The following is a 23,166-nucleotide window of genomic DNA, read 5'->3' as shown; positions in this document are numbered from 1 at the left end:
ACATGAAATCATGTGTGCCAGAATTATTGGCACTCCTAATAATTCCTATAAATGTAATTGAAGCATTTTTGTAATTTTTAGTTTGGTTGATCAAAGTAAATTGGAACTTTTAATTTGTAATTAATGACTTCCTGTGTCCCAGGGGTTTAAATATGAGGTGACACAGAGTCCTATTACTCTTATCCACTCATCAACATGGGAAAGATAAGAGAACATGCCGTTCAAGTAAGGCAGAGGTGCGTCGACCTTCATAAGTCAGGTAATGGCTATTCGCCTAAACCTGCCTGTATCTACAGTCAGAGGAATAACAAAGAAGTATAAAATGACGGGAGCAGTGACAAACAAGGCTGGATGAGGACACAAGTTTATCTTGCCACCACGCACAATGAGGAGGATGGTAATAGAAGTAAAAAATCCTCCAAAGCTCACTGTTGGAGAACCGCACCAAAGAGTGGTATCTTGGGGGGTGGGGTCACAAAGTCTCCATGACAAACATATGATGTTCTCTCCAATATGATGTTCTCTCCATGCCAACAAGATGTTTGGGAGCCATGAAAGGAAAAAACCTTTACAAACGTAAACGTCTGGAGTTTGCTAAGCGGTATTGGGGCTTCAGCTGGGACCGTGTGCTCTGGTCTGATGAGACTAAAATTGAGCTTTTTGGCAACAAACATTCTAAGTGGGTCTGACGTGAATCTAAGAATGAGTATGCGGAAAAGCACCTCATGCCCACTGTAAAGTATGGTGGAGGATCTGTGATGTTGTGGGGCTGTTTCTCTTCCAAAGGCCCTGGGAACCTTGTTTAGGGTGCATGGTATCATGAACTCCTTGAAATACCAGGACGTTGCGACTCAAAATCTGATGTACTGTGCCAGAAAGCTGAAGATTGGTCGTCATCGGGTCTTCCGACAGGACTCTAACCATATGGCAAAATCTACACAAGCATGGCTCAGCAGACACAAAATCAAGCTCCTTCCATGGCCATCTCAGTCCCTAGACCTCAACCCCATTAAAGACCTGTGGGGTGAGCTGAAGAAGAGAGTGCATAAGAGAGGACCCAGGGTTCTGGACGATCTTGAAAGATTGTGCAAAGAGGAATGGTCAAAAATCCCTGTCTCTGTATTCTCCAACCTTGTGAAATATTATAGAAGAAGATTAAGTGCTGTCTTGTTGGCAAAAGGGGGTTGTATGAAATATTAACAGCTGGGGTTCCAATAATTGTGACACACATGGTTTCATGTAAAAAAAATGTATTTCTTAATGTGGGATTTTTTCCCAATGAATAAATGTACTTCAATTAAAGGTTGGATTTTTATCTTGTTTGTGTCATGAGCCTATATTTTTTTGGGGGAAAAAATAATTTATTGGAAGCCTAAGAACACATCTTAACCAGGGGTGCCAATAATTGTGGAGGGCACTGGTTGTGTAAAGGTTAGAAAATCAGGCAGTTTCTTTTTAACCCGCTTAGTTCTGAAAAGGGTCTCCGAGGTTGCTGGAGCTTATCTCCGCTAGCATAGGGAACAAAGCCTGGGCAAAGAGAGACGGACAGACACACACACACACATGCATCTCAGTCGCACAGTAGAGCCAATTTAGTATCGCCAGTCCACCTAAACGGCATGTTTTTTGGACTGTGGAAGGAAACCCATGCAGACAATGGGGAAGAAAATGCAAACGCCACTCAGGAAGGACACGGGATGCAAATCTTGGTCTCCTTACTGTGAGGCAGCAGTGCTACCACCATGCTGCCCTAGGTTAGAAAATGTATGATTTAAAATAATAAATACAGAACACAAGACTAGACTAATGGCAGAGCAACTGTGCTGTGCATGTTCAAATTACCCATAGCCATCACAAATGTGCTTTATTGCATCAACTTCTATCTATTGCGGTTACAATGTAATTTTCAAATTTCCTATACTTTTTGATTTACCCATATATAATAATGTTTGAATTTTTAGTTTTGACTTGGGGGCTTCGCCCCCTGCTTGCTTCGCTCACCAACCCCCCGCTGGCCTGCGCTACATGGCAGCCCCTTTGCATCTCTGTCACACACGTTGTGAAAATGGGGACTGAACGCACTCCAAGGAGACGCAGTCGCTCCTCCAACAACCCCTCTTAAACGGTGATACAATGGGAAACATGTACAGTGTGTGTTTTTTTTTTTTTTTTAATTACCTCCTCTTTGCTTGATCACCTGCTGGCTTGCAGCTGCCGTGCATTTCTCGCGGCGCACTTTTGTCATATCACCTATGTCCATATATTCAATCTCTTTTCGCTTTTACCTTTTCTTCAGTATCGCATTGAATTTTGATTCCGTGTTTGGAATTACATTGTGACAACGCAACGTATAACTGCTTGTGAGTGACTATCGTTTCTTTCTCTCTACAAGAAATGTGTCTGACATAACCACACAGAACTTTTCTAAATCTCTTTGCATAAGCTCTTGTCTCGCGGCATGGTTACATCGCTTGGCACGAAGACTCGTCTCACGGGACGTGAAAGTGTCTTAAGGACAATCACGTCTCGTCTCCTTCCAAGATTTTTTTTTTAATAGAGAAGTATTTTTTAGTTGCAGGAGAGAGAATGTCGGAGAATAAAATTGGAATGTGCACATAGTAAAATAAATTGGGTAGTCCATGATGGTAGCACCCTTTATAAGCCTTATGTAATGCCGAAATATACAGTTGTGTATTGATAAAGAATCACCCCCATTCAGCATAGAATCAGAATGATTACAGTTGATCACAGGTGGAAGCCAATTGGCTTGATGTGTAATGGCTTGTTGCTGCTTTCATTGTGCTGCTGCTGCTGCTTCTTCTTCCGGCTGCTCCCGTTAGGGGTCGCCACAGCAGGTCAGTCAGTCAGCCATTTTCCAACTCGCTATATCCTAACACAGGGTCACGGGGGTCTGCTGGAGCATATCCCAGCCAACACAGGGTGCAAGGCAGGAACAAACCCCCAGGCAGGGCGCCAGCCCACCTCAGACAGCGGATCACCTTCTTCCATATCTTTCTGGCCTCTGCATCTTGTTCTGTTACACCCATCACCTGCATGTCCTCTTTCGGCACATCCATAAACCTTCTCTTGGGCCTTCCTCTATTTCTCTTGCCTGGCAGCTCTATCCTTAGCACCCTTCTCCCAATATACCCAGCATCTCTCCTCTGCACATGTCCAAACCAGTACAATCTCGCCTCTGTGACTTTGTCTTCCAACATCGTAGTCCATGGGGACTCCTGTCTAATCTCGTCTGTCAATCTGTCCATCACCATTGCAAATAAGAAAGTGCTCAGAGCTGATCCCTGATGTAATACCATCTCCACCTTGAATATATCCGTCACTCCTACCACAGACCTCGCCACGGTCACACTTCCCTCGTACATATCCTGTACAACTCTCACATACTTCTCTGCCACTCCCGACTTCCTCATCCAATACCACAGCTCCTCTCGAGGCACCCTGTCATATGCTTTCTCCAAAGCAATACAACTCCTTCTGGCCTTTTCTCTATTTCTCCATCAACACCCTCAGAGCAAACATTGCATCTGTGGTGCTCATTCTTGACATGAAACCACACTGCTGCTCACTAATCATCACCTACCTTCCTAACCGAGCTTCCACTACTCTTTCCCATAACTTCATGCTGTGGCTCATCAATTTTATCCCCCTGTAGTTACTACAGCTCTGCACACCCCCCTTATTCTTAAATATCGGCATCTGTACACTTCTTCTCCACTCCTCAGGCATCCTTTCACTTTCCAAGATTCCATTAAACAATCTCGTTAGAAACTCCACTGCCATCTCTCCTAAACACCTCAATGCTTCCACAGGTATGTCATCTGGACCAACGGCCTTTCCATTCTTCATCCTCTTCATAGCTGTCCTTACTTCCTCCTTGCTAATCCGTAGCACTTCCTGATTCACTATCTCCACATCATCCAACCTCTTCTCTCTCTCTCGTTCTCTTCGTTCATCAGCCTCTCAAAGTACTCTTTCCATCTGCTCAACACACTCTTCTCGCTTGTGAGTACGTTTCCATCTTTATCCTTTATTACCCTAACCTGCTGCACATCTTTCCTAGCTTGGCCCCTCTCTGTAGCCCACCGGTCCTTTTCTCCCACCTTAGTGTCCAACCTCTCATGTAACTCATCATACGCCTTTTCTTTAGCCTTCGCCACCTCTCTCTTCACCTTGCACTTTATTTCCTTGTACTCTTGTCTACTCTCTGACTATCCCACGTCTTCTTTGCCTAGTAGATATTTCAGAAATTGTGGATTTTCTCTCTTCTAAGAGCCCTGGTAAAAATTTTTGTGGACCTGAGCAAATCAACATTCCTGACACCTTCACCTTTCTTTATTTTCAGATATTGTATGATTGACAATGTTGGTCATGTTTTGCTGGTCACGTTTTGGTTTATTTTTTTATGTTGTTATTGTTTGGATGCTAATTAAGGAAAATGAAACAATTAAGGGCTCTGAGTCCTCAAGAACAAGTCAAATTAAATGAATTCAAATAAATTAATTAGTAGCAATAACAGGTTACTCATTAAGAATAGGGTTAGAATGAAAACCTGCAGCCTCAGGGGGCCCTGGTCTTAAATGATACACCAAATTTATAATTTATTAATATAAAATTTGTGGAGGGTTGAGAAAGTGAGTTTTAAAGAATTCACCCTAAGTATATGTAAACCTACTGTATGCTGTTAATACTTTGCTTAAATGATAGCTGGTAAACTACTTGTTTGATAAAACCATATTTTAAATTTGATGTTACTATTAGTATTTAGATTTTGTTACAGAAAAGGGCACAATATTGGCAATTTGAATAATGGAGGTACTTTTAATTAAAAAGCCAGTCAGAAGGATTTCTGTTTTTTTCCGTGGTATCGAATAGATGTCGAGTATCATGAAATTCCACTGGTATAGGTATTGGATGCAAAAATTCTGGTTTTGTGCCATCTCTACTTTGAGTTATCATTTTGGCAAGAGAATTGTTTCACTGTGTATTCCTGCCATATAAAATTCTAAGACTGCCCTCTGCTGGACTGTTTGGCGAAGTGCAGGTTTTTGGCAATTGATCAACACTATGATATAAAGCAGCTTTGGTTATTTGTAATGAAACTAATTTTACTGTTAGAGAAATTTCATAATAGTTATAGTCAGGTATTTGTCCAAAAGACCTAAAATAAAAGTATTTCAGTGTTTGCTTGGTGGATGTGGTTTTTATAAGTGGTGTCTGAAATATATTAACAGGTACATGAAAGCACACTAATGGAACTGCAAAAAAAACTACTGCAGCAAGAAACGGGGAGGATGAAAGACTCTGAAGCCCTTAAGATACAAGCAACTGAGCTGGAATACAGTGCTGAACGAGAGGGGCGATTAAAGCTGGAACTGGAGGTAGCACTTTTTTTTTTTCTGTAATATAAATCTTTTATTCAAGAATTTATCCCTTTATCAGTTCACAGCTCTTAAAAAATATACCACAGAAAATAAGGTGAGTGCAGGCCATTGGGACCAGGGTTTTGATATCTTCCTTTGTAAGAAAAATCGACCATTTTAAAGTTGTTAGTGTACAAACCATACAGCTAGAATGATGTGAAATCACCTTAGGCCTTAATGCTGTTCACATTGGCCCATGCTGACATAATTTACCCCGATTATTATCTCTCTTAGAGAGTGGCAACATGGGAACCTCTGAAGAACTCTCTATTGACCTAAAAACTAAGAAAATTTGCCGTTCTAAATTAGGAGAAAGGTGCAAGAAATTATCACAAAGGTTTGGCCTGTCTTTCTCCACAGTCAGAAATGTAGGTAGGAAATGGAAGGCCACAGGAACAGTCCTTGTGTGAAGGAAAGATGTGGTAGGCCAAGAAAATGATCTGAAAGGCACAGCTGAAGGCCGGCTAGAATGGTCACAGACAAATCACAGAGCACCTCTAGAGAGCTACAAGAACATATGGCTACTGATGGTGTCATTGAATGCCGTTCCACAGTCCAGCGCACTTTGCACCGGGAACAGCTCTGTGGAAGGGTCAGCCAGTCAGTCATTATCCAACCAACTATATCCTAACACGGGGTCACGGGGTGTCTGCTGGAGCCAAGCCAGCACAGGGCGTAAAGCAGGAACAAACCCACGGCAGGATGCCAGCCCACCACAGGGCACACCTACACACTAGGGACAATTTTAGGATTGCCAATGCACCTAACCTGCAGGTCTTTGGATTGTGGGAGGAAACCCACACAGACATGGGAAGAACATGCAAACTCCACACAGGGATGACCTGTGAAGCAAACCCCAGTCTCCTTACTGCGAGGCAGCAGCACTACTACTACGCCACTGTGCCGCCCTCTGTGGAAGGGTGATGCGCAAAAAGCCTTTTCTGAGTCCCCACCAGAAGTGTTATGCAAAAGCACATTTGGACAAGCCAGAAACATTTTGGGGAAAAAAATACAGATGAGACTAAGGTAGAGTTATTTGGTCACAACCAGAGAGGCGCTATGCAGGGTGAAAAAAAAAAAAACACACAGCATTCCAGGAGAAGTTCTTGCTGTCTACCGTAAAATTCGGTGGAGGTCCGTCATGTTATGGGGCTGTCTGGCTAGAACAGGTACTGGAAACCTTGTTAAAGTTGAGGGCCACATGAATTCCTCCCAGTATCAGCAGATTCTTGACAAGGATGTTCAAGAGTCCATTACAAAGTTGAAGTTATGCCAGGGTTGGATGTTAAAACATGACCAATGATCCAAATCACCGTTCAAAATCTACCAAGGAATTCATGCAGAGGCACAAGTCCAATGTTCTAGAAAGACCATCCCAGTCCCCAGATCTGAACATCACTGAAAATGTATGGATTGATTTGAAGCAGGCTGTCCACGTTCGGAAGCCATCAAACCTGACTGAACTAGAGACATTTTGTAATAATAATAATAATAATAATAATGCATTTTATTTATAGGGCACTTTACATTAGCAGTACAGCCAATCCCTCCTCCATCGCAGGGGTTGCGTTCCAGATCCACCCGCGAAATAAGAAAATCTGCGAAGTAGAAACCATATGTTTATATGGTTATTTTTATATTGTCATGCTTGGGTCACAGATTTGCGCAGAAACACAGGAGGTTGTAGAGAGACAGGAACGTTATTCAAACACTGCAAACAAACATTTGTCTCTTTTTCAAAAGTTTAAACTGTGCTCCATGACAAGACAGAGATGACAGTTCTGTCTCACAATTAAAAGAATGCAAACATATCTTCCTCTTCAAAGGAGTGCTTGTCAGGAGCAGTGACTGTCACAGAGATAGAGAGAAAAGCAAACAGATCAATAGGGCTGTTTTTCTTTTAAGTATGCGAAGCACCGCGGCACAAAGCTGTTGAAGGCGGCAGCTCACACCCCCTCCGTCAGGAGCAGACAAAGTGAGACAGAGTTTGTTTTTCAATCAAAAATCAATACGTGCCCTTCGAGCTTTTAAGTATGCGAAGCTCCGTGCAGCATGTCGTTTCAGGAAGCAGCTGCACAAAAGATCACAACGTGAAGATAATCTTTCAGCATTTTTAGACAAGCGTCCGTATCATCTAGGTGTGCGAACAGCCCCCCTGCTCACACCCCCTACGTCAGGATCAGAGAAAGTCAGCGCAAAAGAAAGAGAAAAGTAAGCCGGGTAGCTTCTCAGCCATCTGCCAATAGCGCCCCTTGTATGAAATCAACTGGGCAAACCAACTGAGGAAGCATGTACCAGAAATTAAAAGACCCATTGTCCGCAGAAACCCGCGAAGCAGCGAAAAATCTGCGATATATATTTAAATATGCTTACATATAAAATCCGCGATGGAGTGAAGCCGCGAAAGGCGAAGCGCGATATAGCGAGGGATTACTGTAAATCTCAAAGTGCAACATAAGTTTTAAACAAAGGCAAAGCAAGATAAAAACAGAGATAAAACAACAGTAATTATAGCATTCTTGTTGATAAACTTTCCTAAATAGAAAAGTCTTTAGCTGTTTTTTTAAAACAGCCCACAGTCGTCTGTGTTCTCGAGTTCTCTGGTAGAACATTCCAGAGCTGTGGAGCAGCGACTTCAAAGGCTCGGTCTCCCATTGTATGAAGTTTGGTCACAGGGGGGCGAAGGCGGTAGGTATTTGTAGTAGATTGTAGTATAAGGAGTTCCTTAAGGTATTGTGGAGCACTTCCATGGATACACTGGTGAGTAAACAAACCGAGTTTGTATTCGATACGGAGATGAATAAGGAGCCAATGAAGTGATCGAAGGATTGGTGAGATATGTTCATATTTCCGCACCCTCATCAGGATTCTTGCAGCACTATTTTGAATTTGTTGGAGCTTTTGAAGGCTCTTGTGGGGTATCCTGATGAGGAGTGCATTACAATAGTTCAGTCTGGATGAGACAAAGGCATGAAGCAGCTTTTCAGCATCACAGAGGGAGAGGTAGGGATGGAGTTTGGCTATGTTTCGGAGATGAAGGAATGCAATTTTATAAAAGTGATGGATATGTGTATCAAATGACAGATGGGAGTCTAACTTGACACCCAGATTTGTAACAGAAGGGGAGAGGGTAGTAGTATGTTCAGAAAATGAAATACAATTTACAGAGGAACGAAGTTGATGGGGGGTGCCAATTAAAAGAGCTTCAGTTTTGGTGCTGTTCAGCTTGAGGAAGTTCTTGGACATCTAGGCCTCAATCTCATCCAAGCAAGAGGAAAGAGTTGATGGAGGTGTAAGAAGTCGAATCCAGTGTCAATCTCAATTTTGTATGGAAGAAGGGTCCGAAAAACCACTAGCCAGAATTCAGGGACTTGTCAGTGGCTATAGGAGGCGTCTGTTATTTCAGCAAAAAGGAGGCTCTACTAAATATTGATGGGATTATTCCTTTGGGGTGCCCAAATTTATGCACCTGCCTATTTTTGTTTAAATGCACATTAAATTGGTTCTGTTGGTCCAATAAAAAATATTTCATTACTGAAATGTTGCTATTTCCTTTAGTTATCAAATATGTTAAAATGAAGTTGCTGCCTCAAAAGCTTAGCAGGTTATAAACTGATGCAGTGATTTTTATCAGGGGTGCCCAAACTTTTTCATTGCACTGTACATTTATATACCTATTTTTCTCACTATTCAAAGTGCTTTACATAGATAGAGGGGAACCACTTCAGTCACCACCAGTGTGTAGCACCCACCTAGATGATGTAATGGCAGCCAATACTGCGCCAGTACGTTCATCACACATTAGCTATTTGGTAGTGAAGGGGTGAGAGAGGGTGACAATTAGAGACTGGGGATGATTAAGGGGCCATATTGGACGAGGCCTTAATAGGCAATTTAGCCAGGACATTGGGATAAACCCTACTCTTCTCAAAAGATTCTCAAGGATCTTTAATGACCAAAGAGAGTTAAGCCCCTAGTTTTTATATGTCCTCCTAAGGCTGGTGCCATATTTACATCACATTGTCCCCATCACTGCACTGGGGCACTGGGATCCACACACAGACCACAGGGTAAGTGCCCCCTGCTGGCCTCATCAAGACTTCTTCCAGCAGCAACCCTAGCTTTTCCTTGTTGATCTCCCACTAAGTACTGGCCAGGCCCAAACAGGCTTAGCTTGAGATGGAAGGCCTGTTCTGAAGCGTAGATGGTAGCCTATAAGAAAATAGTGTGTTTAGTTTTTTACCAAATATAAATCTCTTTCCACATGAATTCAGAATCTCTGCAATGTTTTAGTGCATATCTTGGACGAGTCTATGTGCTCGCAAATTTAGTGGCTTTCTTCTTCACGCCTGTACTGCAGAAGATGGCATACTACTCTGAGATGTACACATTTTGACCTGCCCTTGACATAAAGGTGTGGAGGTCCTTCAAAGAAGCCATTGAATATTTAATAAGCTCTCTGGTCAGTCTCCCCTTGATCAGTCATCCTTTTGGTAAGAGCACCAAGTCTTGAAAAGGCTTTGATGGTGTACCGTGTGCCTTTCATTTCTTAATCCTAGCCTGGACTGTATTCCAAGTAAAAGTAAATGCTTTTGAAATCTTTATTTCCCTTTCTTTATCTGTGCCTTTTTGATAACTTTATCCCAGAGGTCAAAGCTCCTTGCTGCCATCAGTTGATCTTTTATGCTGTGATCTGCTACTTGGCTGAGGAGGCGTCCATGTACAAACAAAATATATATATATATATATATATTTTTTTTTTTTTTTGAAAAAGTGGTGGATGGAGGTAAAATTTTTATTTGGAATTTCTACCTTAGAACAGACTTTGTCAGTTGCCTCTTGTTTTGCAGCTTGTTAAAGTAATTTGTTTTGTTATGGATTTAGAATTTAATCTCTAATACTAATTTATTGGAACATTTTTGAATGGATTCCATTCTAGATGCATTCAGTCCTAATCCAGTAGGTAACTTCACACTGTGTTAACTTCTTCGGCTACGTCCATGCTTCTGTGTTTGCATTTAAAAATGATATTTTTTTAAACAAAACAATCTTTGCTCACACTAGTTTAGGGAAGTATGTCCATCCACACTAAAATGACTGAAAACGCATATGACGTAGCTGTTCAGCTATACTGGGCACGTGCGCATCCACAGAAAAATCCTTGAAGGGATAAAAAACGCATGGCCACAGGATTTACTGCAGAACTGTTGAGACTGGTGTGTTATTTGCCTTAACTACTACTTCTTCTTTCGGCTGCTCCCGTTAGGGGTTGCCACAGCGGATCATCTTCTTCCTATCTTTCTGCCCTCTGCATCTTGTTCTGTTGCACCCATCACCTGCTTGTCCTCTCTCACCACATTCATAAACCTTCTGTTAGGCCTTCCTTTTACCTGGCAGCTCTATCCTTATTACCCTTCTCCCAGTATACTCGGCATCTCTCCTCCTCACATGTCCAAACCAACACAATCTCGCCTCTTTGACTTTGTCTCCCAACCGTCTAACTTGAGCTGACCCCCTAATGTCCTCATTTCTAATCCTGTTCATTCTCGTCACACCCAATGCAAATCTTAGCATCTTTAACTCTGCCACCTCCAGCACTGTCTCCTGCTTTCTGGTCAGTGCCACCGTTTCCAACCCATATAACATAGCTGGTCTCACTACCATCCTGTAAACCTTCTCTTTCGCTCTTGCTGATACCCGTCTGTCACAAATCACTCCTGACACTCTTCTTTTTTATTTCTTCCACAATCCCCCTTACTCTGTGCTGTTGATCCCAAGTATTTAAACTCCTCCACCTTCACCAGCTCTACTTCTTGCATCCTCACCATTCCACTGACCTCCCTCTCATTCACACACGTATTCTGTCTTGTTCCTACTGACCTTCATTCCTCTCCTCTCTTGAGCACATCTCCACTTCTCCAGGGTCTCCTCAACCTGTTCCCTACGCTCGCTACAGATCACAATGTCATCAGCAAACATCATAGTCCACGGGGACTCCTGTCTAATCTCGTCTGTCAACCTGTCCATCACCATTGTAAATAAGGAAGGGCTCAGAGCCGATCCCTGATGTAATCCTGCCTCCACCTTGAATGCATCCGTCACTCCTACCAAAGACCTCACTACTGTCACACTTATCCTGTGCAACTCTTACATACCCTGTACTTCTCTGCCACTCCTGACTTCCTCATACAATACCACAGCTCCTTTCGAGGCGCCCTGTCATATTCTTTCTCTAGCTCCACAGAGACGCAATGCTACTCCTTCTGGCCTTCTCTAAACTTCTCCATCAATATCCTCAGAGCAAACATCACGTCTGTGGTGCTCTTTCTTGGCATGAAACCACACTGCTGCTCACTAATCATCACCTCACTTCTTAACCGAGCTTCCACTACTCTTTCCCATAACTTCATGCTGTGGCTCATCAATTTTATTCCCCTGTAGTGACTGCAGTCCTGCACATCCCCCTTATTCTTAAATATCAGCCCACCAGTACACTTCTTCTCCACTCCTCAGGCATCCTCTCACTTTCCAAGATTCCATTAAACAATCTGGTTAATACTCCACTGCCATCTCTCCTAAACACCTCCATGCTTCCACAGGTATGTCATCTAGACCAGGCATGTCAAACTCGCTACCATTGGTAGGCCGCTTCGACTGCCATACGTGTGTCAGCGGGCCGCACTGTAACATACTAAAAACTTTAAAAAATGTAACACTTAAAGTTTAAAGAAAAGCAATTTATTTCCATACAATCTCCGTACAACAGCGTACAATTATAGTCTTAGCCTCTTAGCTAGGTCCTTATATTATTATATTCATTATATTCATTGCTTATATAGGAGTCTTACAGTGTGAGATCTATTTCTTTTGTCCCGACACTTGGCATCTCTTGTTAGTAACCAGTTCAATAATATCAGGCTTGAAATCTTGTGCAGCTGCAACTTTTATAAGGGATGAAAGGTGCTCGACGGTAAGTCTTGAGTGATGTGGGGTTTTGGTAGCTTTCATTAACAAAAACAATTGCTCATAAAGGTAAGTGCTTCAGAACATTGACAGTACTCGCAATGCCAACTTACGGATCTACACATATGAGGGTGGCAGGTAAGCATACAAGCCTGGCACACTAACTTCGTTGTATTTTTTCCTTCAGAATAGAATCTGACTGCAGTTCAATCTATTCCATTTGGATGTTCTCAGGCGCATTCTCAATGTTGTAAGAGTATGGTGACATAAACAGCGCAAAGTCCTGTTCGCGTGAACTGAAATTACGAAAACGCTCACTGAATTCATTGCTCAGTAATTCAAGTTGGAAAACAAATCCTCCAAAAATCAAACTTTACTTCAAAGTTTATATTGTAAAATAAGCCGATATGCAAAAAGCCCCCTGACCTACACTAATTTTACAAACTCAAAATCACAAAAATTTGTTAATAAACAACTCACCAACTTCTCGCGTTCACTTCAGATCTTCAGCTGTAGTCTACACTAACTGTTCGTTACAATACTAGCACAAAATTACATAAAACTAGAGCAAAAAAACGTGAAAATATGTAAGCTATTACTACTAGTGATGGTCAGTTCTGCCCAGTGGCCAGTCTCAGCAGCCCAGCCAGTAGTGTAGCCTGGCAGGGGTGGCTCTAGGCTCGTGGTGGCCCCTTCACCCGCCAATGTCAGTATGGTATCTTATGCACGGCACATGGCCACGTCCGTTGCGGACACTGCATAGCCGCCTCATGCTCATGACACTCTTCTATATGCGCGTGTCCATAACTTGAAAATCAAGTGGCGGCCCATGATATTCTCATTATGGCAGAACGTTATAATACTACATATAGCTTACTGCTCCGACTTGAGCGACATTAGTAAATACAGCGTACTAATTAACAAGAAACACAATGTTTTTCAGCCACATTGCCGCCAGCTGCAGCCTAGCAGTTCAGTTGCGACGTCGCTGCTCATTAACATTGGACAAGGCTCGTGGCTATACTAGCAGATGACGTTTCCGGTATCGTAATGCCATGGGAAAGCGCGCTTTTGTCAGAAGGCAGAAGTAAGAAAAGTCAGTAAGTAATGCCGAAGATGCAGAATGAGTCAATCACAAATGATAGTAATCATTTTGTACAAGTTTAGTGCTAACTAGGATCTGTCATGCAGGCTGCACAGATTTCTGTTGTTGTTTGACATGCCTGATCTAGACCAACGGCCTTTCCATTCTTCATCCTCTTAATAGCTGTCCTTACTTTCTACTTGCTAATCCATTGCACTTCCTGATTCACTATATCCACATCAAATAATAATAGTGAATTAGTGCTTTTTCTCCCAGTAGGGGCTGGGTGGTCTTGTGGCCTTGGAACCCTTACAAAATTTTTTTTTTTTTTTTTTTTTTTCTGTCCTCCTGGCCATCGGACCTTACTTGATACTTAATTTAGTGTTGCCTAATCTTATTTTTATTTTTTATGTGTACTTTTTATTTTTGCGTCTTATAAAGCATTTTGAGCTACATCATTTGCTATATAAGTAAATGTTGTTGTATTTACTACTCAAAGCACTTTACCTAGACAGAGGGGAACCACCACAAATGTTTAGCACCCACCTGGATGATGCGACAGCAGCCATTATTGTGCCAGTACTCTCACCACACATTAGCTATTGGGTAATGAAGTGGTGAGAGTGAGGGGATGATTAGGGGGCCAGAATGGAACGAAATGCAACTTAGTAAATGAATTGTTCTCTCTGTTATACGTATTTGTGCATAAGATGAGTTCAATGCAATAACCAAAAGGAATTGTATGTATTTGTTTATTTTTGTAGAATACTGTGAAAAGAGTGAAAACTTTGGAGGAGAGCATTGAATCTGAAAGAGAAGCCCATTTAAAATCTAAATTTGGCTCTGAAATCATTCAGGTAATTGTTTTGACAACACTATAATATGTTTCTATGTTGAACTGCCTTTCCCAAGGTTTCTTCCATTTTTCCCTACAAGTTTTTTTTTTGGGAGTTTTTCCTTCTGTTCTTAGAGAGTCAAGGCTGGGGGGCTGTCAAGAGGCAAGGGCCTGTTAAAGTCCATTGCGGCACTTCCTGTGTGATTTTGGGCTATACAAAAATAAATTGTATTTCTATAATCATGTTTTTTTTTTTTTAAGATCAAATTGCATATTTTGGTCATGAATTAATATCCCTCTGATACTTAAAGCCATGCAGATTATTATACTTCAACAAAAGTTTTATGTGACCATTTTGACTTGGTAGAGTAATATATTACTCTACTTTCCGCTTTAATGTGTAGCCTTTATCAGAATGCCTCAGTTCTCCCAGAATTACCACTGTTTATAAGGTACTGTACCATATAACTTCTCTCCACCTTCCCTTCTACATGTATAACCTCAGGCAATTAGGTGTAGTAAAAGACAAGCAGGGTTAAGTTACAATTTAAACAATGTATTATTGATAATATTCATAAATAATAACAATATGCAAAGCTCATTTGAATATTGGCAACCATACACCCTGATAAATGCTGATGTGTAGTTTTAGGCGGCTTACAAACTTGTTAGTTACTTAAAATGTCTCTAGTTACGTCGTCATTTGTGGTCAGCTTTTCAGAACAGGCCACATGCCTGTCTCAATATGGCTGCTGAGCTGTACTCTTCATTGTGTTGTTCTTTTCAGTTCATGGCGTGAGATGGTCTTTCATCAGTTTGGTAATGAGAAGTCAAGCAAAATGACACCTTTAATTGGCTAACTAAAATGATTACATTATGCCAGCTTTCGAGGCAACTCAGGCCCCTTCTTCAGGCGAGATATCTTTTGCAAACAACTTATTTTTAAGTATCCAAAGAGGCATTTAGACTTAGTAAAATATCCAGAGGTGCTTGTCAAAAGTTGTATTGCGCTGAACATGTCTTAGATAAGGAATAGAGTAAATATTTTTTGTAAACCAACTCCACTTTCTGTTAATGTTATCAATCTCTGTCCACTGACACGTTAGCTATATGGATTGTAATGGAGTTGGTTATCTCGATCCACCGCTTGCTTTTTTTTTGTCGTAGGCAGTACCTCCAGCAAACGCGTCTACAAGTGATGTCTGACTCGAGTGTCCTCTGGCTTTTTCAGTTTTATCCGAGGACGTGGAGGGTGCTAACCTTAGTTCCATACATTCATGGTACACCAAAGCATGTTTGCGGCTAAGGTGGTGCAGCAAATTGCTTGTGTTGCCGCCTCCGGTGACAACTTTAGCTTCACAGCATTTGCAGCAAATAGTTGTTTGGTCCACATCCAACCTTTTAAAACCAAAATCTGCAGACAACAGAAATGGCTCCTTTTTTCGGCAAAAGTTCTTCTCAAAGTGAACTTTATTGTCATCGCAACCATATACAAGTATACAGATAGACGAAATTGCGAAGTTCAGGGTCCACAGTGTAACAACATGACGTGCAATAAATAAATTAAAAATAGAATTAAAATTTAAAATTTAAAATTTTAAAAATTAAAACATAAAGAAGACAAGACATGTGCAAAGATAGGACAAAGAAGTAGCAGCAATATTGATGTGTAAGATATGTAATATAGTAAATAATAGATAATACAGAAATTATCAGTGTATGCTAATAGTTGTTTAAGAGGTGTAAACCATGACAGGTCAGAATGTTTCACAGCAGAAGGATCTCAAGAGTGTCAAATATGAGATTTTCAGTTCTTTTCTACATGCATACTTGTCTTTGCAGGAAAGTGGCTCGCATGTATAAAAGTTCTGTTTTTAGAGGTGGTTGAGGACGTGTGGAAGGTCCCAGGGGGCAGCCTGGTGTTAAGGAGTCTAACGGCTTCGGGGTAAAAACTCTCCTGCATCCTGGCAGATCTGGCTTTGATGCTTCTGTGTCATCGGGTTCAACTTTATCGTCTGCTACAGCTTCAGTTTTGGAATGTTCTCTGTCCATTTTCACCGCTCAATACCTTCACTAACACATGTACAGTAATCCCTCGCTATATTGCGCTTCGCCTTTCGCGGCTTCACTCTATCGCGGATTTTATATGTAAGCATATTTAAATATATATCGCTGATTTTTTGCTGGTTCGTGGATTTCTGCGGACAATGGGTCTTTTAATTTCTGGTACATGCTTCCTCAGTTGGTTTGCCCAGTTGATTTCATACAAGGGACGCTATTGGCAGATGGCTGAGAAGCTACCCAACTTACTTTTCTCTCTTTCTCTCTCTCTCTCTCTCTTGCGCTGACTTTCTCTGATCCTGACGTGGGGGGATTGAGCAGGGGGGCTGTTCGCACACCTAGACGATACGGACGATCTTCAAAAAATGCTGAAAGATTATCTTCACTTTGCTCCCTTCTGTGCAGCTGCTTCGTGAAGCGACATGCTGCATGGTGCTTCGCATACTTAAAAGCACGAAGGGCACGTATTGATTTTTGGTTGTTTGTTTTTATCTCTCTCTCTCTTTCTCTGCTCCTGACGGAGGGGGTGTGAGCTGCCGCCTTCAACTGCTTTGTGCCGCGGTGCTTCGCATACTTAAAACCCAAACAGCCCTATTGATTTGTTTGCTTTTCTCTCTCTCTCTGACATTATCTGCTCCTGACGCACACTCCTTTGAAGAGGAAGATATGTTTGCATTCTTTTAATTGTGAGACGGAACTGTCATCTCTGTCTTGTCATGGAGCACAGTTTAAACTTTTGAAAAAGAGACAAATGTTTGTTTGCAGTGTTTGAATAAAGCTCCTGCCTCTCTACAACCTCCTGTGTTTCTGTGCAAATCTGTGACCCAAGCATGACAATATAAAAATAACCATATAAACATATGGTTTTTACTTTGCAGATTTTCACCTTTCGCGGGGGGGTCTGGAACGCAACCCCCGCGATGGAGGAGGGATTACTGTACTCCCTTGCATGCGTGTTTAGCGGTGTAGCAGTGAAAAAGGTCCCCCCTTAAACATTTTCCTGCTGCGCCACATTCCGAACGTTGTTTAGGCTATTTAAACTGGTATTGCGATATAAGAAAAATCCATAGCATAACAAATATAAAAAACTGTTTTCAGTATGAATCGGCATACCTCCCAGCACTACTGCCTAATTAATAATTCAATAAATGATTACTTGTTGCACTAGCGTCCTGTAAAGCTAAGGGTAACATAATAGGCAGCTATGCCAATGAGCGGTAGCGCACAGCTTCACTGATAAGGGGTTAGCTGCAAACAACCTTGACATGACACAGTGCTTCATGCTTGACAGAAAAGAAAGCCTTTAAAAAATTGCTTCTTTAAGCTCACTCATATGTACTACTATATCTTATTATTATTATTATCACTAAGCTATATAAAGAAATATTTCAAATGCTACTGTAAAATATATACGTGCGTGCTAATATAGAAAGCCCTTGAATGCAGGCAGCAGCACTGTTAAGTCGTGGCACTCAGCTGCCCAGTGATCTGACAGAGGCCAACCTGCTGCCTACGTCACAGCACATGTTCAGGATAAAGTCCCCTAGCTTTCAATAATCAACTCTTAAGTGCCTAAAGTGTTCAAAACTAACTAATATCATAATACATTGTGTTTAATTGTATTGCCTATGCTATTAATGAACTCGAATGCTTCTCTTCTAAATGCCATTTAATTACTTATATGTTTTATACGCTAGCTTAAGAGCTTACCCTTTACTCACACAGGCAAAGGCCTTGTGTGCAGTTTGTTTAGTCTTAGAAAAAGCTCTGTTCCTGCAATTTTTAAAACAAAGTTTGCCTGCTTGCTTCCTCAGAGAACATGATGACCTCATCTCACAGCTTGCCTTGCAGAAACTCAAAAACAAAGCAAGTACGAAGGACAGGCTGGCAAGAGGCCTCTCTAACAAAACTAATGGTGTCCTTTTAAAGTTGTTTCAGGCCTAAACTTTTCATAGCTAAGAGCACATTGATCCCTAATCAAAATTCTCAACAAAACCAGCATCAATTATTACAGGTACACTTGAACAAAGTCAGGGATTTTGTGGGATTATAGTCTGGTGTATGATTGATCAGTTATACCAAACAGGTAAAAAATATAATCATCATTTTCATATGTAGGTTCATATTCATGTGACCCTTCCTATGAAGTCGGTAGACGGATTGGGAGAGCATGGGGGGGGGTCATGAGGTCGCTGGAGAGGAGTGTGTGGTGCTCCTAATACCTATGCAAAAGGATGAAGGTCCAAGTCTTTAGAATCCTGGTGCTTCATGTCTTGCTATATGGTAGCGAGTGACCTGAGATGAAGACTGGACTCCTTCATGTGTGTCTCTCCGGAAAATTCTTGGGTACCGTTGGTTTGACTTGGTGTTGCTCATGGAGTCCCGAATGAGGCACATTACCTGCATTGTGAGGGAGCGTCAGGTTGCAGGTAAAAAACATACAGTCGTGGCCAAAAGTTTGAGAATGACACAAGTATTGGTTTTTACAAAGTTTGCTGCTTCAGTATTTTTGGATCTTTTTGTCAGATGTTTCTATGGTGTACTGAAGTAGAATTACAAGCTTTTCATAAGTTTCAAGGGCTTTTAATGACAATTACATGAAGTTTACGCAAGGAGTCCATATTTGCAGTGTTGGCCCTTCTTTCTTTTTCAAGACCTGTGCAATTCACCCTGGCAGGCTGGCCATCAACTTTTGGGCCCAATCTTGACTGATGGCAGTCCATTCTTGCATAATCAGTGCTTAGAGTTTGTCAGAATTGGTGTGTTGTTTGTTTCTCCACCTGCCTCCTCAGTGGGATTAAGGTCTGGGGAGTTTCTTGGCCATGGACCCAAAATTTCAATGTTTTGTTCTCAGAGCCTCTTAGTCATCTAGTTATCAGTTTTGCTTTATGGCCTGGTGCTCCATCATGTTGGTCACCAAACTGTTCTTGGATGGTTGGGAGAAGTTGCTCTCGGAGGATGTTTTGGTGCCATTCTTCAACAATCCAATCCCTGTACCTATTGCAAAATATAAGTCTATCTTTGATGTTTTTCTTGGCTTCTTTGCTGCCCTTCTTGACACCAGGCCATCCTCCAAAAGTCTTCGCTTCCCTCACTATGTGTGCAGATGCACTCACACCTGCCTGCTGCCATTCCTGAGCAAGCTCTGTTCTGGTGGTGCCCCCCAATCTCGCAGCTGAATCAACTTTAGGAGACGGTCCTGGTGCTTGCTGGACTTTCTTGGGTGCCCTGTAACCTTCACGACAACAGGAGTGGAAATTGGGTTTTTTTGGGATGAAGTTCATTTTCATGGCAACGAGGGACTTTGTAATTAATTACAATTCATCTGATCACTCTTCATAACATTCTGAGGAAGATGCAAATTGCCGCCATAAAAGCTGAGGTAGCAAACTTTGTGAAAATTCATATTTGTGCCCTTATCAAAACTGTTGGCCTCGACTGTACAGTCAATGTCATTCATAACTATCTTCAGCGTAAAGAAGAACAAAGAGTCCTGGAAGTGATGGTATTGCCTGCACAAAGCCCTGATCGCAACATCATCGAGTGTGCCTGGGATTACATGAAGAGACGGAAGGATTTGAGGCTGCCTACATCCACGGATGATCTGTGCTTAGTTCTCCAAGGTGTTTGGAACAACCTACTTGCCCAGTTCCTTCAAAAAGCCGTTTGGAAGTGTACTTTGAAGAATTGATGCTGCTTTGAAGGCAAAGGGTAGTCACACCAAATATTGATATCTCTTCTGTTCATTCACTATGTATTGTTAATTGATAAGGATAAGGTTAAACTATTAACGCTTCTATTTGTGTAAGCATTCTTAGTTTACAGCATTTTTTCACAGCTGTCTAAAACTTTTGCACAGCACTATATTTCAGACACTCAACCCTAATATTCTTTTATCAGAATCTTTACAAGATAGAATATGAGAGAAATGTTTTTTAGTTTGTAAGTAATAATAATTCTTTACATTTCTAAAGCGTTTTTTCTCACTACTTAAAAAGCTTTACATAGTGCATGGGGAGCCACTACAACCACCACTAATGTATAGCATCCATCTGGATGATGTGACGGCAGCCATTTTTGTGCCAGTACGTTTACCACTCATTAGCTGTGAGGTGGTGCAGGGGTGAGAGAGATGGTGGCCAATTTAGCCAGGACATCAGAATACACCCTACTCTTTAAAAAGGATGCCAAGGGATCTTTGTACAAACCCAGAGAGTCAGGACCTCCATTTTACATTTCATCTGAAAGACAGGGCCATGTTTACACCACAGTGTCCCCATCACTACACTGGGGCCCCCTATTTGGCCTCTCAAACACCTCATCCAGCAGCAACCCAAACATTCCTAGATTGTCTCCCATCCAAGTACTGGTTCAGTACTGTTGCCTAGAAGGACATGTGAGTCTCCCTAAAAAACCTGCCTTGACTTTTAAGTAATTTACCTTTTCAATTTAAGAGTATTTTGTACTGGTTTTTAGGCTGAAGTACATTGTATTATTTATTTATTGTCTTGTTTTCTAGTTGAAGTTCCATGAACTTGAAGCTGAGTTGCAAGCTGAAAAGACAAAAACTGCAGATGCCATGTGTGCTATGGAAACAGTTAAAAAGCAACTTGGCGAATTGGAGGAAGCCTACCAGAAGGAAAGAACCAAGACATCCGATTCAATCGAGAAACTGCATAAGTAAGTCTAGTTTTAACAGATTTGACTGCATTTTTGTATATTTATGAAACTCTTCTTCTTTAACATCACATTTTGAAGGCTTTTTTGCAGGTTTGACTTCACACAAATATTTATTTCAATGACCATCAGTATGAAATTAATGTACAGTGGAACCTCGGGTCACGAATGTCTCTGAACACGTACAAATTGGGTTACGTACAAATGTATTTCTTAAATGCTGAAAAGCATCGCCATTTCTGTCCATCGCCTTGACAGAATTTTCAAAGTAATGCTGAATCTAATGACCAAAATGTCCTGAAATGCAATGTTATGTTTCACAGTAAAACCTCCACCTACTGCACCGTCATACGAGTTGTGTCATTATGCTTTAGAGTCATATACAGTGGGTACGGAAAGTATGCAGACCCCCTTCAATTTTTCACTCTTTGTCATATTGCAGCCATTTGCTAAAATCATTTAAATTAATTTTTTCCCTCATTAATGTACACACAGCACCCCATATTGACAGACAAAAAAAAAAGAATTTTTGAAATTGTTGCAGATTTATTAAAAAAGAAAAACTGAAATATCACATGGTCCTAAGTATTCAGACCCTTTGCTCAGTATTTAGTAGAAGCACCCTTTTGAGCTAATACAGCCATGAGTCTTCTTGGGAAAGATGCAACAAGTTTTTCACACCTGGATTTGGGGATCCTCTGCCATTCCTCCTTGCAGATCCTCTCCAGTTCTGTCAGGTTGGATGGTAAACGTTGGTGGACAGCCATTTTTAGGTCTCTCCAGAGATGCTCAATTGGGTTTAAGTCAGGGCTCTGGCTGGGCCATTCAAGAACAGTCACAGAGTTGTTGTGAAGCCACTCCTTCGTTATTTTAGCTGTGTGCTTAGGGTCATTGTCTTGCTGGAAGGTAAACCTTCGGCCCAGTCTGAGGTCCTTAGCACTCTGGAGAAGGTTTTTGTCCAGGATATCCCTGTACTTGGCCGCATTCATCTTTCCCTCGATTGCAACCAGTCGTCCTGTCCCTGCAGCTGAAAAACACCCCCACAGCATGATGCTGCCACCGCCATGCTTCACTGTGGGGACTGTATTGGACAAGTGATGAGCAGTGCCTGGTTGTCTCCACACATACCGCTTAGAATTAAGGCCAACTCCCGCATGGAGTTTGCTAAAAGACACCTGAAGGACTCTGAGATGGTGAGAAATGAGATTCTCTGGTCTGATGAGACCAAGATAGAACTTTTTGGCTTTAATTCTAAGCGGTATGTGTGGAGACAACCAGGCACTGCTCATCACTTGTCCAATACAGTCCCCAGAGTGAAGCATGGCGGTGGCAGCATCATGCTGTGGGGGTGTTTTTCAGCTGCAGGGACAGGACGACTGGTTGCAATCGAGGGAAAGATGAATGCGGCCAAGTACAGGGATATCCTGGACAAAAACCTTCTCCAGAGTGCTAAGGACTGGGCCGAAGGTTTACCTTCCAACAAGACAATGACCCTAAGCACACAGCTAAAATAACGAAGGAGTGGCTTCACAACAACTCTGTGACTGTTCTTGAATGGCCCAGCCAGAGCCCTGACTTAAACCCAATTGAGCATCTCTGGAGAGACCTAAAAATGGCTGTCCACCAACGTTTACCATCCAACCTGACAGAACTGGAGAGGATCTGCAAGGAGGAATGGCAGAGGATCCCCAAATCCAGGTGTGAAAAACTTGTTGCATCTTTCCCAAGAAGACTCATGGCTGTATTAGCTCAAAAGGGTGCTTCTACTAAATACTGAGCAAAGGGTCTGAATACTTAGGACCATGTGATATTTCAGTTTTTCTTTTTTAATAAATCTGCAACAATTTCAAAAATTCTTTTTTTTTGTCTGTCAATATGGGGTGCTGTGTGTACATTAATGAGGGAAAAAATTTAAATGATTTTAGCAAATGGCTGCAAAATGACAAAGAGTGAAAAATTGAAGGGGGTCTGAATACTTTCCGTACCCACTGTAAGACCTGGTAATCAGTACCAAATATTTTTTCTGCTAATTAAAAATTGATAATTTTTAAATAAAATGAATAATGACAAGGTAAACGTCTCACAGCAGTTATTAACGTTTAGCA

The 23,166-nt window shown here is 41.6% G+C and overlaps 1 protein-coding gene across 1 annotated transcript in view; it reads left to right on the top strand.

The window, feature by feature from the left end:
• The window catches only part of LOC114654975 (coiled-coil domain-containing protein 171-like), a 510,202-nt gene that overhangs the window by 23,209 nt on the left and 463,827 nt on the right, over nt 1-23,166 (top strand). The window contains exons 6-8 of the mRNA XM_028805855.2: nt 5,253-5,399; nt 14,253-14,345; nt 20,904-21,064. Of these exons, the coding sequence (XP_028661688.1) occupies nt 5,253-5,399; nt 14,253-14,345; nt 20,904-21,064 (401 nt within the window). The remainder of the gene's footprint in view (nt 1-5,252; nt 5,400-14,252; nt 14,346-20,903; nt 21,065-23,166) is intronic.

Source organism: Erpetoichthys calabaricus, chromosome 7 (assembly GCF_900747795.2).
Source record: "Erpetoichthys calabaricus chromosome 7, fErpCal1.3, whole genome shotgun sequence".
In the NCBI taxonomy this organism is placed as follows: Eukaryota; Metazoa; Chordata; class Cladistia; order Polypteriformes; family Polypteridae; genus Erpetoichthys; species Erpetoichthys calabaricus.
Note: the sequence above shows the minus strand (reverse complement) of the source record. Positions and strands in the feature narration are given on the sequence as shown.